Genomic DNA, 15,589 nt, shown 5'->3' with positions numbered 1-15,589 from the left:
CCTATATCCTTAGTTCCTGGGAGCTCAATGTTTCACTGGCATTGGTTGCTGCTTTAGTTTTTGCTGCAGATGGACAGGGATCAACTGGGAGAGTTTAATGCTGGAAAAAGGTACCATGGAACTGTATGAAGAAACACTGCACACCCTTGCCTTCTACAGTCCTTAGACAATGACAAGCAATGCAGTCTTTAGGAATTCAAATGCGAAAGGCTCAAGAAGCTGGGGGGAATAAAAAAATCTTCTGAATAGTTTTGTGGGATATTCTCATTCTTTAAGCTAATACAGTATCAGAAAATATATACAAATCAAATATAAACAAATCTATTTAAATGTCATATGGATATGGAGATATTTACAAACAAGCGCCAAGACTTAAAAATCCTATTAAGGTATGTGATGTATTTATTGAAACTGTTTTAAATTAGCAAAATAATTAGGAAACTTAGAGTTTGTAGTTGAAAGTCAAGAATATGCTGTAAATATTAAATTTTAACTACAGCTGCATAGAAATATCAGTCTTTTATTGACTAGTGTATGGTATTTGTTATTTGCAGATAGACGACTAAAAATAACTCAGAAGGAACAAAAGATCTTAATGACTTGTTTGATACATGGGTGTATTTTATGAAGTGCTAAAAATAATAAATAGCTAATGGCATAAGATTTTTTTTTTCAGAAGGAAAAAAAAGGCTTTCATAAGAATCTGGTTATCTGGCAACATCATCTGTGTTTTTTTTCAATGTGGCAACAGAATAAAAAAAAACCTTAAAGGGAGTTTGTACATGTAAATCCAGTTACTAAAAACTTGTCTGTATAATAAACCAAAGGTAGACACTAAAGTCTGTACTCTAATTTCACAGAGATGGCTGCAACAGAAGATCGACCTTCTGTTCTCAGAGACAGGATTTGACTTCATTTGTCTGTTTCTACTTATGGAATTCTGGTAATGGTATTACCTGTTAATTAAAGCAGTATATAAAGAAAACAAAATCACATTCCAGACAAATAAAATTCCATTTCACTTTATTCAAGGTGAAGAAGAGGTTGGCGACAGGGGGAGGGGGAGTGTGGAAACCATAAGAGCCATGCCATGCAAAGCCATGCAGCTGAACAAAAAGAGGTGCAAACACAGTTACAGACTTAAAAATGTTTCAGCAATGTGTCTGGCATCTTTGATTCTACATCTGCTTTGTAATCGATTTATCAGAGGTAATTCTAACCATTAACAAACTACTATTGAGAACACAAATGACATTTCTGAAAGGTACTGATTTTAGGTAACAGTCAGCTAGAAAAGAAACTGTTCTGCCGTCCTTCAGTAAAGGCCATGGCGTACTTTTAACCACCATAGTGGGCAGACTTAAATGCCTACATTTTAATTTTTATTGAGATCCCCTTGTCTAATTGCATATACATTGTAAATAAAAAATAATAAATCTATTCTTCCTTCTTGTTGAAAAAAATACACATATTGCAATAAGAAATGAGGCACAGCAGAGTGGACATCTTAAATAACTTGCAGTAATCCAGAAAACTACACAATGGCGTAAGTCTGAATACCTTTCTCCTCCCCTCAGGCTGATGTATAGTTAAAACAGAGAGAACCGGTGTCTGCCAAGAAATGGCAAAATTAATTCATGACTGTAGGGAGAAAGCATAAGGAAAAAAAAAACAAAGGAAAAAAAAATTTACTGACTAGACAAAGGAAACTATAGAAAATTATGTGACAAGGTGGAGGAAAGGTCCCATGTTGACTTTTCAGCACTTCCAGTGATTTAGTTATTGTGTTAAGGCTTTTAATTAGCACAGAAGATCAAAATATTTTATGCTGTATAGGAAAAATGTGATTTGGGGGGAGTTGTTACGTTTTCCAAAACATGACCTTAAATTAAACACAGACACACATTTAAAATAAATCATTCAATACTAATGGTCAAATTGCTCAAATATTACTGAAGAACTAGCTAAGATTTGAGAATCAGGAACTTGTTGGCAGAATAAATGTCAAAAATTAAGAACTGGAGATACTATTAATTGAAATAGAGGCTCTATGAGGAGAAAATACTTAGAATGGGGTAAATTGAAGAGCTACACAAATGAGAATGTACAAAAGACTTGCAAGAGGTACTAGAAGTGAAAGTTGCAGCAGATACTCAGTAAATACTGGGGATAGAAAGAGAGAGGAGGAGACATCACAGTAATCAAGACTCAAGATCATAATGAGGCTATTAATTGAACTATCATGCCTAAGATGAAAAGTGATAGATTAAAAACAAGTTACAGATGTAGAATGGTACTCAGTGCACCTAATAACACTACTTATCTAAGGCAAAGTATTCTATTAGTTTGGCATGGTTGTAACCTGAGTTAATACTCTTGTTATGTGCTTGGTGTACTAACAAGTGGAGTAACACATTGTCATAGCTTGGAATTCTCTTATAATCTTCTAACTCAATTTACAATTTATGGGAAAAATTACAAGATTACCTGTATTTTGTAACCCACTAAATGGTTACTCAACACCAAAGACAAGACTTACAGTAAATTAAAGAACTGCAGTTGTAGGTTAGCATGCTAGCCATTTTAAATTTTACAATAATGCAACAATTTGGATATCTCAAGCACCACTGGCAGTGTCAGAAGTAAATCCTGTAGCTATAAATGTTCCAAACAATTTTTTGGAAAGAATATTTTGGCAGCAGGTACTTACTATATATACCAGATATTTTGAAGACTTTGATACAGGAATTTATGGAAACCTCCATGTAACACTGCTGTTTCCTGTACTTTTTATATCAACTGCATGAGACAGCCATTCAACAGTACTGTGACTACTGCATCTAAGAAATAAGCAGAATTGCACACATTCAGGCTCTCCCTATTAAAATTCTGCTGTCTGGATACAAAACAAAAAAGCTTCATTGGGTAAGAAAAATTGATAAAAGCAACTGTGAAATATTATATTTATTATTTAATATAAATTTGACTTTATTAGTCACTTTCTTAGCACACAATGCTGTGTAATGCAAGGCATTTATTTTTGGTATGCAACAGTGCACTTATAACCCCATAAACTCCTTCTTGAGTTGCAAGATTGTTAATAACTTATTTAAAATAATAGGCTTTAATATTTTTAGTGCGGAGATATATTAATTCTCCCCATTATCCATTTTTGTAAACTGTTATATTTTCTGTGAATATTGATAGAGGTGCTGCAATGTTTCCTTGAGTAGAATATAAAAAAAAGTTTACACTAAAAGTGATAGTGTTGTAAATTCATTGTGACCTGGTCCATTCATTTACAAAAATAAAATAATATTGAAAGCAGCCAGTCCTGTGATCATCTAAATTAGACTTCTCCTGTCAGTAGCCGCCTCCTCAGAATTAGTTGTAAGACTAGACTTACTAAGTTAACATTTCCTTTGATAAAGAAATTTGAATGTCAACACAGCATCAAGTCATATGAAAACTAAGACAGAAACTTAAATATTGATTTTCAGAATCAAATAAAAACTGAAAGATTTGCTCTGAAGAGTATTGTAAGAATTATTCCAGAGTTCAATTTCAATATCAAATGTAATGGCAAAACAAATTCATGTTACACTCTATTTATAAAAAATGAAATCTGGAATTCTTACACTAAGAAAAAAAAAAGCCAAAACTTGGCAGAAATTTTGATCACTAGATTTTTTTTTTAACTCAACATCATCTATTTCATGATATAGCCATAGACTGTTGTGACCATAATAAACAATTTAATAAAACTTCCTTCCCTCCTGTTTTTGCTTTTGTTGCTGATATTCAAATAGTTCTGCTTGTTAAACAGGAATTAAAAGGTAGCGCTTCAGTGTTCTCCGTATCTTCGTGCTTCTTCATTCATTACAATTTTGGCTGATTCTCTCTCACTTCTTCCAGTTTAGAAAGGATCCACTGTGTGAAGGAAAAGGAAAAAATACAAATGTTTCCTTAGTAAAAACCATATAAAGCAGCTGAAAAATTGAGTTGGCTAGGCAGTTCACTATCTGGTCTCTTCCTAACCGAGTTTTAACACATTGCTCAATTCTACTGTAGATTATAAAACCCTGATTTTTTCACGTGAAAATGGAGGCATTTCAGTACCAGTATCTGACATTGAATACCATAACTAATTAAACTGGCTAGGTCGATATTTCAGTTTCCTGATCTGTATGTCAATTAATAATATTTTTTTAAATGTTGACATCATCATTTCACCCACATCATTATTAATGCTCTGCATTAGTCTACAACTCTAGACAAATCACAGATGATAACAGAGAAACAAGGATAACAAAAGACAAAGGACAAGAATAGGTTGCAGCGATGTGATAATACAGTTATTTAGAAAGAAGCTTTATTCAACTATATTTGGTTTCTTTTCAGGAATTTCAAATTCACAGGTTTACTGAATGTGGAAGGAACAGTTTCTCAAGAAAAAAAGGCGGAGGGGGGGGGGCAGGAGGAGGGGGAAAAGGGCAGCGCCATGAAAATCCAGGATAAGAGATGAAGTTATACAAAAGGTTTGCCATGAGAAAGCTGCATAATGCTTTCAGGAAAGATGACTGGATTATTACAAATCAGATTGTGTTACCAGATCAGGTTCTATGTTACAGATCTTTAGGATCCCCTCCTCCCCATCACAAGCTCATCCCCTCAAGGAAACCAGAGCTTCTGTTTAGCAGGATGCTGAAGATTTGAAAAAAGAATTGGCTGTTGAAGAAATTACATCAGAACATTGCACTTCTCACAGATGGAACATTTTTTTAATGTCCACTAGACTGACACAATGTTCACAAAGTAATGTCACTGAAATTATCTCGTATCGTTTTTACTATAAAGTGTGCAAGTTTCATTTTCACTGTTCCTAAAACACTTGCCTCAGTTGTCTTTCTATATAGATAAGCAGAAGTGTCACCTTTGGCAGCAGTGGGCTAAACAGCCCAGAAGCAACTCTCAAAGACTTACTGTCTGTAGGACAGCCCCTAAGGTCCTCATGGCAGTTTTTGAATGAATCTGTTATGTATTCCTTCTCTAAGATAAAACCACATTCCTTACCAAGCCTGCCTACAGTGACCTTTCCCCTCATATTCTCAAGCCTGTTGGTTTTGTGAGGTTCACAGGCCTTTCTAGGAAAATATGCAAAGAAAGATTTTTGCGAAAAGTGCACACAACTTTTTCAGCTTTCTTTTCCTTCCTTAATATAATAGCGGCATACATAATATGATGCTCTACTTTGGTATTTCATATTGTTCCTCATTTAGCTGGGGCATAGATGGGATTCCCTTCCCACACAGACTACTGGAGCTCAACGCCGCCCCTGCCCCACCACAGCCAAAAAGAAAAAAAAAAAAAAAAAAAAAAGGAGGAGAAGAGGAGCTCACTACCTCCAAAGAGTATGGACAGGTCAAATTCAGGCATGGTGCTCTCAAATACTTTGACAGTATTTGTAACACTTTTGGAGGTAAGAGGCAAAAGATATCACTCAATTCTGGTTAGAAACTACCTCCATGAAGACAAAAGCAACTTAAACTGATGAGAAGGTGCAAAAGCAACTAAATTGATGAGAGGATGCAACTTTTGCAGACTGTTTCAAAGAGTGATCCCAGGGTACCATATCCCACTAGTGTGAATAAATACAAGACTAATTTATTGTTTTTGAAAATAGTTAGCTACACTAATGAATACAAGGCATAATTTTCACAACCTGGCTACCTTACAGTTCTGGTAGCAGACCTGAACTCCTCCTACCCTCTGTTGTAGTCTGTACTACATACAGGAAAGATTGGGAGAAACTCTTCAGCAGAGACTGTTGAGATAGGACGAGGTGTAATGGTTTGAAAAAAAGAGGGAGGCAGATTCAGGCTAGACATAAGGAAGAAATTTTTTACAATGAGGATGATGCAACACTGGAGCAGGTTGCCCAGAGAGGTGGTAGATGCCCCATCCCTGGAAACGTTCAAGACCAGATTGAACCGGGCTCTGAGCAACCTGATCGGGTTGGAGATGTCCCTGCTTCTTGCAGGGGGAGCTGGACTAGATGATCTTTGAAGGTTCCTTCCAAACCTAATGATTCTATGATTGTATATAGAATATGTGTATAATAATAGTAGTAATATAATATACTAAAGCTGTTTGTATTTCTAGTAGGAATTTTCTTCGTTCTTCAACTAAACTGTATTTTGAGGAACAGAGGAATGATACACTCCCCACCCCAGAATTAAACTTACAAATATTGTTTATTCTAATAAAATGTACTATTTTAATTCACATTCTTGATTGCTTACTTTTTGTTAGCAGTACTGTTAAAACAGCTGTTTGATAGACAGTTATAATTCTAAAGATTTATGTTAGGAAACATCTGGAATTGAGTATTTTTAAAATTCAGTTCTGAATAGATCATTGCCATTTCCATCTGTGTAAGGGCTGCACGGAAATATTGAATTTTAAATACACATTGTAGTTTCCCGTTAAGAATATTCCTGTTTCAGTTTTTAAGCCAAATTTAGCACAGTATAATTGTAACAGTATTTAGACTTTACCTTAGCATCCTCTGGACTTTTAAAATTAATGATTTTTCCAAATTCTTTGGCGTGGAACACAGACTTAACTCGTTCCTAAAAAAAACCAGTAATTCAAAATTGAAGTTAGTTTCTTCAAACTTTATGACTAAGAAGTTATTATTTACCATTAAGGCAGCTATATGGTTCAGACAGCAACTTGTACCCTCTACACTAATCTAAGTAGGTTCACATTGCATGCACACGCCCATAAAAACTTCATTTTCTGCATGAAAGCACAGTGGAGTGGTACACTCCACCAATGACAGACTTCCCTTTTTACCACGGAAACTCTGGAGACAGGACTATAAAAGTGCGTAGGAAGGGAAGGCAGCTAATGGAGTATGTGGGGTAACAAAATCCAGTACTCCCTAAGGTTGCAATTTTTCATTCTCCTTTAAGTCATTACCTGGCTGGACATTCCACCAATGTTGACTTGCTAAGAGTGGTCTTAAGTAGTGAAAATAGCAACTTAGGCTTCAGAAATAAAATATAAGCAGTGCTTTGCAAAGTACAGTTTTCAACATAGGTTTCAATAAAGAGCATACTGCAGACATTTGAACAGACTCTGAAATGACTGCTGTATAGGGGTAAAGATGGTTATGTGTTTGGCATTGTTTGAAATGGCAGAAACTAAGAATTCTTTCATCCTGTAGAAGTTGACTTGCAGTCAGAAATCCAGTTTGGAGGATTCCAAAGCAATATGGCTCTGCCTTTCATGCTCTCTGCAATAGAAACAAGTAATCTGAGTGAAAAATTGGATGACTTAGTACACTGTCAAGACTGTCTTGACAACCGTGATGTGTAATTAAACACATGAAGCTTATTAAAAACAGAAACAAAATAAAACAGTAGCAAATAAATTCAGTTACCATCTCATCAAGAATTTAAGAAGTATTTTTTCTTAGGGAACTTTGCCTCTCTAAGTACACTCAGTCATCAGCAGTCATCTTTCTTCTTACGTTCTTTGCCAATTTACCAATGGAAAAGTTTGGGGTATTTTTTTAAAGGAAAAATTGCAACAAAGAGTAACATTCTTTAACTTGCCTTGAAAGGGATAATCATATGTTATTACAGTTTTTATGAAGATACTGATTCCTTGTTATACTTTTTGAGAATTTGGTTACTAGCAAATGAAAAAAAAATAAATCCTTGAAGCAGAGCACATGCAAATTTATTGGTCTGATATATTTGAATCTTTTGATCACAACAAGGTAGATTTATTTCCACCTATTGGCATATTTCGACAATGTCAGAGTGTGTGATATAAACATTCTGAAACATCTGGGGAGAGTTTTGTTGTACCATCATATTCCAAACTACACATACACCATGAACTGCAAATTCCCAGGGCTCAAGGAAAAATTTCATCTGCAAGCACCAAGTCACTATTTTGCTTAGACCAGTTAGAAGCTAGTTATCAGAAGAGTTTGCTCATGCCAAATTTAAACTCCCTTCTCCTTAGTTGAGTTCATCTCAACTAGAAGAGAGATCAAGAATTCAAAGGAGAGACATGAGGACTTCAAAGTTCAATGCTATAAACAGTAACACAAAAAGAAAACAAAACATTATTGGATTAACATACCTTGGCTTCAATGCGGAGTCTTCTGCCATCAACGATGAATGGTTCTTTGGTAAATTCATCATAAGTGTACTGCCATTCACATGTCAGCTGTCCAAATGTCCCTTTTGTCACAAATAACACACCACTAGACATCGGAAAATAACATAAATAATTTAAAAGTTAATGTAAAAATACTTAAAAGTTATTAAGTTACCCTAACTCTAGTGAAGTCATTCATTGTTCCAAAATAGTTCTCATCTAATGATGTAACAACCATACAGCATACTTTTCAAAAGAGTGAACGTTCCTCTAACTTAATTAAAATACTGTGTTTTATAGCAAAACTGTAACACTACTTCTAGCTGTATTTCTACAAAAAGTTGTGCAGACTTTTTATTTGAGAAGGATCTGTTCCTGTATTATCCTTTTTTCCTTCAATATGCTAATTTATAAGTGAATCCCACAGTTCCATTGACTTCAGCCTAATTAGATTTAAAACAAATCTTTCTCAGCTAAAGAAATCATAAAACTAACATTCTTTGTCTCTCTGTCTACTATGATGCTCATCATAACAGACTCTTGTGCTAAAAAATGCCACTTTCGAACAGGATCATTAACAGTTCACTAAGCATGCCTTCCCCATTATTTTGTCTACATACATGACAGACATGTCAAAGCACAGTTACTGATCAACAGTTATCAAGGCATGCACATTTTAATGATAGCTTGAAGTAATTATTATTATTCAGAGTCAAAACTATTTACCTTTTTGTCACCATTAACAGATCTGTACTGTTGACCATAGCATGTGCAATATATCTGAGTTTTGCAAATCTTCCGTTTTCAATTTTCTAAAAGAGATAGAAGTTTTATAGCTTTGAATATGCTAGTATAAATTCATGTACTAATTTTGTGCTTAAAATGTATTTGTCCCCCAAAAATGTAAGTTATAACAGAGCACATAGCACATTTCAGGACTCAGTTTTATACATATTTTTATGTACACACTGAACTTCTGGTGACTCACACAGTCCTGAGACAACAGAAGAAATAAGCATTCATTTCCTAACCTACGACAAGTCACCTCCAAAACACTGGAGTAATTAACTCTGGGAATAAATCTATACTTAACTGTATACAAGAACCCACTATCATGTACACAGTGGGACTTAGTAATGCACTTGAGGTAATGCTTAGCATTTCCTCATATTCTTTTGTTTCTCCCTGAACTTACTCAATCTTTTCCTACAATTACTGTGAATATTGTAGTTGAATATTCTTTAGTGTGCAGTAAATTTAAAGGATCCATGACAGCAGATGAATAATTTTTAAAAACAGAGGCTGTGTAACTTTAACATGGCTAGGCAACCATTGGATTTCTGACTTTCTGATAAACGAGTGATTAAATTAGTGATCAAATCAAGAATGTTGCATCTTAGTTCAGTACAACAATATGACTGCTTGCACACTTCCCATCTGCTACAAACTGGAAGCAAAAAAAGGTTAGTATAAGCCAGTATGATGTAATAAACTGTTAACTACAAATATATTGCTTCAAATACGTATGGGAATATTTAAAAACATGTAGGTTAGTTCTCAATGCAATTAAAATAGCAAAACCATGTAAAGAGTATTCATCACCACTGTAAAATGATAAAGACATTTAATTAGGCCCTCAAAGGTGCCGATTCTTCAATGACTAAAATGCAAGAACATTTGAGTAACAGGTTGCCAAAAGACAGCTTTCCAGAAAGCTCACAGAAAGTTCAGATTATTTCTCTCTCCCCAACTCCGCTGGGCTACAAAATCACATCTATTGATCATGCGCCTGCCCACCTAAGTCACTGCCTGAATTTATTTCTGCAAGAGCTAGTGTCAGGGGCAGAATGGATACAGCAAGAATGGCATAGGAATAAGGAATTAAAGGCATGGAAAGCACGGGGAGGGTGGTAGTCTGTTGTGGTGGGTTTTTTTTAAAAACTCCTCATTCAGGCTTTGTCTAGGGGCTGCCAAGCCCCCAATTTGAGTCTCTCCCTGCCTCTCATATGAAGTAGAAGCTTGGTCCTAAATAACTAAATAACAAAAAAAAATCCACCCTCAAGGCAGCCTCTACGGCATTTCAGCAGACGACACGTTGGATGGTTAGAAGACAGAGAAGGTGATATGCACAGACATGAGTGAGAGGGTATCTGACCCGGGAACCTGCCACCAGTCTAGTTCTGTGTCCTGAGGACTTCCAGTGCTAGCGGCTGAGCAAGGAAGACAGGGAAAGGGAGGAGAAGGCTGACAGGAACTTACAGAATGTGTGTGGACAGAGCAAGGGTGGTTCAGGAGGAGATAACAAATACATATTGTTGCATTTAATCTGCAAGACTGTGACAATGCTAGTGATTTATCTTGCTGACCAAGCACATTATAACACTTGTATCTTTGCCAAAGCTGAACAGTAACTACTTCTGAACTTTCTGCCTTTTAGATTTTTTTTACACCTCATTTACAATCTTTAACCCTTTTAGCATTAGATTTGCACTGATTCCTTTCAAAATACATCATAGAGGGAAACATCAATTTACTGCTGATAACTCTTATAGCAAGATCACTACTGTGTTCTCCTACCAAAGTGGCTTATACAACTCAAACATAAAAGGATATATAATTGAACCCTCAATATAGATGCATAACTATGTTTTAAATTTTTTCCAGTATTTAGCTATTTGTTTGGAGAAAGACAGCAACTTGGACCTCAGTTTGGTGATGCAAAACTATGAAAGTTAACATTGATCGATCATTGTTTCTTCAGTATTAATTTCACCACTGTAAGAAAATGAACACTAATTTTTAAAACACAACTTCTATATTTCAAATTTAAAAAGGTTTGATAACCTGATGACTTTAGTATATGTTATGGTTCATTAACAACTCACGGAAATTGAATGAATCTATTGGAAAAAAAAACACAAAACACTCCAGCAGGTGTAAAATGTGAAGTAATTAAAATCCCCTCCTTTGCAAATTACTCTTACCTGTAGCACAAATGCTTAGATGTCACACCTACCTACCAGTAGGTGTGATAATTTGTGCAGAGATGGATATGCAAATATCCTCAGGGTCTTAAAAGGGGCATCTCTGCATTTCGAAAGACTCCTAATCGCATCACATGCTTCTAATTTGTGGAGTAGCAAACACAGAGGTCTTTGAGAGAGTTAGAAATTAAGCAGAGCAGAGTGCAGGTAGTGGAGACAAAAGTTAAAATCTATGATCCTTCTCGTTATAGTTCTAAAATATACTAATTAGTATGTGTGATACAAAAGTCAGAATGTTTTATATACTTCTTGAACTCATCTCAACTAAAACAACATGTAAAAAATACTGTAAAGACCTTAACTACTTTAAAAGTGTTTATGAATCTGCTACTCTCTTCTTTCGATGTTCAGATTAACTTGAAGTTTTCAATTGGATTTTACATTGCCAGTGTATTTCCTTATGAACTGATTACTGTCCAAATGTGTGTTCTGAAGGCAACTGACCATTGTTGCTACTGTAATGGTTTTAAAATAGAAGGAGGCAGATTCAGATTTGATATAAGGAAAACTTTTTTTTACAGTGAGGGTGGTGGAACACCGGCACAGGTTGCCCAGAGAGGTGGTGGATGCCCCATCCCTGGAAACATTCAAGGCCAGGTTGGATGAGGCTCTGAGCAACTTGGTCTAGTTGGAGATATCCCTGCTCCTCTGCAGGGATATTGGACTAGATGACCTTTAAAGGTCCCTTCCAATCCTAACCATTCTATGATCTTTCATCTCAAATTATAAGGTGACTTCTTAAAAAACTGTAGAATTGCTACTTTCAGCAGGCCAACCTGGTGTAATTACATACTTAATCTTCCCCACAGAAACATTCAATAATCCTAAGCAGTACCCAGGTCACTTGTTAGATCTAGCTTGAGTATGTGTGAGAAAAAGTGAAAAACTACTCAGTAAAGAAATAAGTAACATGTAAAACATTCCTTTTTCTGCCATGCAAAATTCTCTCCTCATCCTTTATTAATAAGAGCTACCATTAATCCTTTGTTGCCTACTCTCTCATTCCAGTTATCCTAATGTGCAAAGTCATTCTATAAAAAGCAAAGCTTTGATACATGATGTGTTAGTACCTGAATTCAAGATTTGAATCAGCCATGCTGAAATCAACATGGTTCTGTTCAAATCAACCAAAATTTGTGGTCAAGGTTAACATTTTAATCTAAGGCCACAGCATGCAAGACAGTAAAAATTAGGGTAGCATCTGTCTTTCAGAACACAAAAGTTTCTGCATCACAACAGATACATAATTTGCCTGTGCTCACTGTCAGCATTATCTTTGTCAATTTTTGATCTGAATACCAGCAGATTATCTCCTTTGATGAGCTGAATGGAGAAATCATACTGATCTATGATGGCCATTATAATGGCCACATCTAGATGTTCTTTATGTTTTCTGACAATACAACCAAAATTATTTGATTTGTAGCATCTAAAGTGATTACCATATCAGCAGGGAAATGGAAAAATATTTCTGTTTTCTTTTCTGTATTCTCTGTCAGCAAACAAGCTGGTGTATGCTTTTCCTAGGACACTTCCAGTTTTTACTTGCTCTCCTACCCTATATAAGCTTAAATGAAACTGAGTCACACAAGCTTCCATGTTCTCCTGAAGCAATTGGTGTTAGCTAGTCTCAGTCAGCTTGCCGTAAATACATGCAGGTTGTCTTTGTGGGATGGGCAACGGCTATGTAATAATTTCCAAGTATTGCACATTTAAGTGGTAAGGATCCTGCTCTTTCCTTTAACCCAGACAAAACAGGTTTTCCAAAGAAGGATGGATAGTGACAGCTCTGACTCAATTAAGGGAGCAGTAAACTAGTTAGCATGTATGAAGGGATCCCTGGTAAGAGTCAGGACTATTTCGAATAAAAATGAAGTTAATTTGAACTTTGGAAAGAATTTCTGCCTACAATTTCATGAAGTGAAATTTCAGTTTTGGAGTACTACATGATATAGATGTTTATGCTTAGATGTGAATGCAAGCCCATGGAGGGTGGAGGGAAGGAGAAGAAAGGAGTATGACACACTTTTCCCACTCCTCAGATGTTCTTCCTGGCAGACTGAAGTATGAATACTAAGAAACAAGGGTCTGTTCAACCCATTTCAACATTCTGCCACCTGATCTGAAGCTTACCTCATGACCCAAAAAGGATCACTGCACTGAAAGCTGAACATCTCCAGTACAGTTGGATACAGTATTGAAGTATGGCTTTGAAGGATTGTCTTCTCTACAAGCTTACATAGACTGCAGCATAGTTGGGCAGCAACCTTATACAATACTGTAAAAGAGCCCTCACAAACTCATACACTATAAAGGCAAACTAAAAATAAAAAAAAAATGTTTTGTATTTATTTTGATTTTGGATAGGCACTGAGTTGTGACACTGAGAACACTGATTTCATGGTGCAAGTGCTAATCACTTATGTTCGTAAGCACGAGACCAGCCTATTTTTCAGTTTTATTCCCTTGCAGGGCAAAGACCAGTGATTTCTGGCTGGTCTATAGCTCCTATAAATGACTAGTAACAACAAAAGTATAAACAGTCTATTAAATGATCCCAGAAACGGTCTATAGTATCCCTCTGCACTGACTTAAGTCTACAGAGCCTCTTGAGAAAACAGAAAGATCAAAGAACCCTGATCAAAAGGGATGTAACTAGATAACATCAAAGATAAAGAGCACAGCCAATTTTTCACCTCAGCAGCAAGGAAGCATATAAATTCAAGTTACCATTATACAAGTCACCAAAAGAGTAAAACTCAAGACTTGGGAAAAGCTGAATCAATTTGTTCTTTAGTTGACAGCAGAAAACTCGGCAGCTAGAGCTGAAAGGATTGCACTTACTTCTTGAGTTTTCAGCAACAGTTCTGGACTTCAGTTCATCAGTGAAAAAGTGGTGAAAAAAAAATGTGGAGCTAAAAGTTAAACTATTAAAATAAATTTAAATAATGTTAAACTATTAAAATAGTTAAACTATTAAAATAAATTTAAATGTATTTTTCAAATACATTTGAAAAAATTGCCTGTATTTTCTTATATGTCATTTTAAATCCCTACAGAAAATAATCTGATTTTTTTTTTTCCTCCAGTTTTGGTGCATCAGTTTGGGCTAGTTAGCTATTGGACTTTTCACAGCTTTTGCTTCCATGATTTAGAGAGAAATTAAATCCTAATATCCCAGCTGATACAATTTTTTCTTACCCTAAATCCAAATTCTTTATTTTCCCAACATATTTTCAGAGGAAGCTAGACGCAAGACAGAAACAAATAAAATTTTAATTAATGTAAAAAGTTGAAAAGTAGAACTATAATCTATGAAAGAGACAAAATAAACAAAGATATATAATCACAATTGCCAACTACACTATTTTAGTTATATTGCAGTGGAACTTCAACTGAGACCCAGAAGTGCTACCATTCCTCATAAATTTTACTTCCACATTCTGTAATGATTTGTAGAATTATAAGTTAGGTGAATTTGATAGTAAAAGATGTATCATTTCTAAAAATCAAATTCTTATTGTTGCAGGGATGTTTTTTTTTCAGTCAAAAAATGATTATATTTCTTTCTAAAGCTGTTTGAGGAAAAAATATATTTTGTTATAAAATTGACTGGTATGGTCTAGTAAGATGAGTCATTACAGAAGAAGAACAAAATTTTATAGGATAAGAAAGAAATTACACTGAAAAGTCAGAAAGGAAAAAGAAAATGTCTTATAACATATTCAAAGTTCCCAAAACCTGGTAAAATTAATAAAATGGAGCAGTAACCTTTCCATGAAGTTTTACCTAACAATTTCCTCAACTTTTAGGCATGATGTGTCTTTTTTCAGGATTGAACTCAAAACCATTTCCTACATTCTTCAAAGAAAAACCTGAGATCCATTTGTACATGAAATATTCAAAATCCTTCAAAAATGCTTCAGGCAGTAACATATCACAATATAGCCTATTATCTACTTCTGCAAGACATCCTTTTGAGATGTCAGTATTAAAAAATAAGTAGCAACACATGATGTGTACTAATCTACTTAAGCATCAGTAGTTTCAGCTAAAACAAGTTCTCAGGTTGAGTTTGTCCCCTTTTTTATTTTGGAGATTAGAGGCATATATTGCCTTGCTCATTGCCCAAGAGATCAGACTGTACAGCAGCCTTTGAAGACATAGTGCCAGAATAAATGATCCTATGGATTTCAACAGTTCTTCCCTCTGAATTTTGATAACTGAAAGACAATAGACAATGAAGGGCATGATATCACCTTTGGTAAATACTCAAAGAATTCAGAAGCTCTTTTTGTTTTAGAGCAATTCTAAAGAATTACTACAGTAATTATTGATACATAAATAGCTATTGCAAGATGTCTTTA

The 15,589-nt window shown here is 35.2% G+C and overlaps 1 protein-coding gene across 3 annotated transcripts in view; it reads right to left on the bottom strand.

Moving 5' to 3' along the window:
• Window positions 1-1,006: 1,006 nt before the first annotated feature.
• The window catches only part of VPS13A (vacuolar protein sorting 13 homolog A), a 111,854-nt gene continuing 97,271 nt past the window's right edge, over window positions 1,007-15,589 (bottom strand). For 2 of the 3 annotated variants that reach the window (XM_086770323.1, XM_086770327.1), the window contains 4 exons: window positions 8,905-8,990; window positions 8,161-8,284; window positions 6,558-6,632; window positions 1,007-3,930 (listed from right to left, as the gene is read on the bottom strand). In XM_086770323.1, the coding sequence (XP_086626449.1) occupies window positions 3,880-3,930; window positions 6,558-6,632; window positions 8,161-8,284; window positions 8,905-8,990 (336 nt within the window). In that variant the 3' untranslated portion in view covers window positions 1,007-3,879. Of the gene's footprint in view, window positions 3,931-4,609; window positions 4,705-6,557; window positions 6,633-8,160; window positions 8,285-8,904; window positions 8,991-15,589 lie in introns of all 3 variants that reach the window. The other variant, XR_015261430.1, reaches the window with a different exon arrangement.

The sequence above is a fragment of the Chlamydotis macqueenii genome, chromosome Z (genome assembly GCF_036417535.1).
Source record: "Chlamydotis macqueenii isolate bChlMac1 chromosome Z, bChlMac1.mat, whole genome shotgun sequence".
In the NCBI taxonomy this organism is placed as follows: Eukaryota; Metazoa; Chordata; class Aves; order Otidiformes; family Otididae; genus Chlamydotis; species Chlamydotis macqueenii.
Note: the sequence above shows the minus strand (reverse complement) of the source record. Positions and strands in the feature narration are given on the sequence as shown.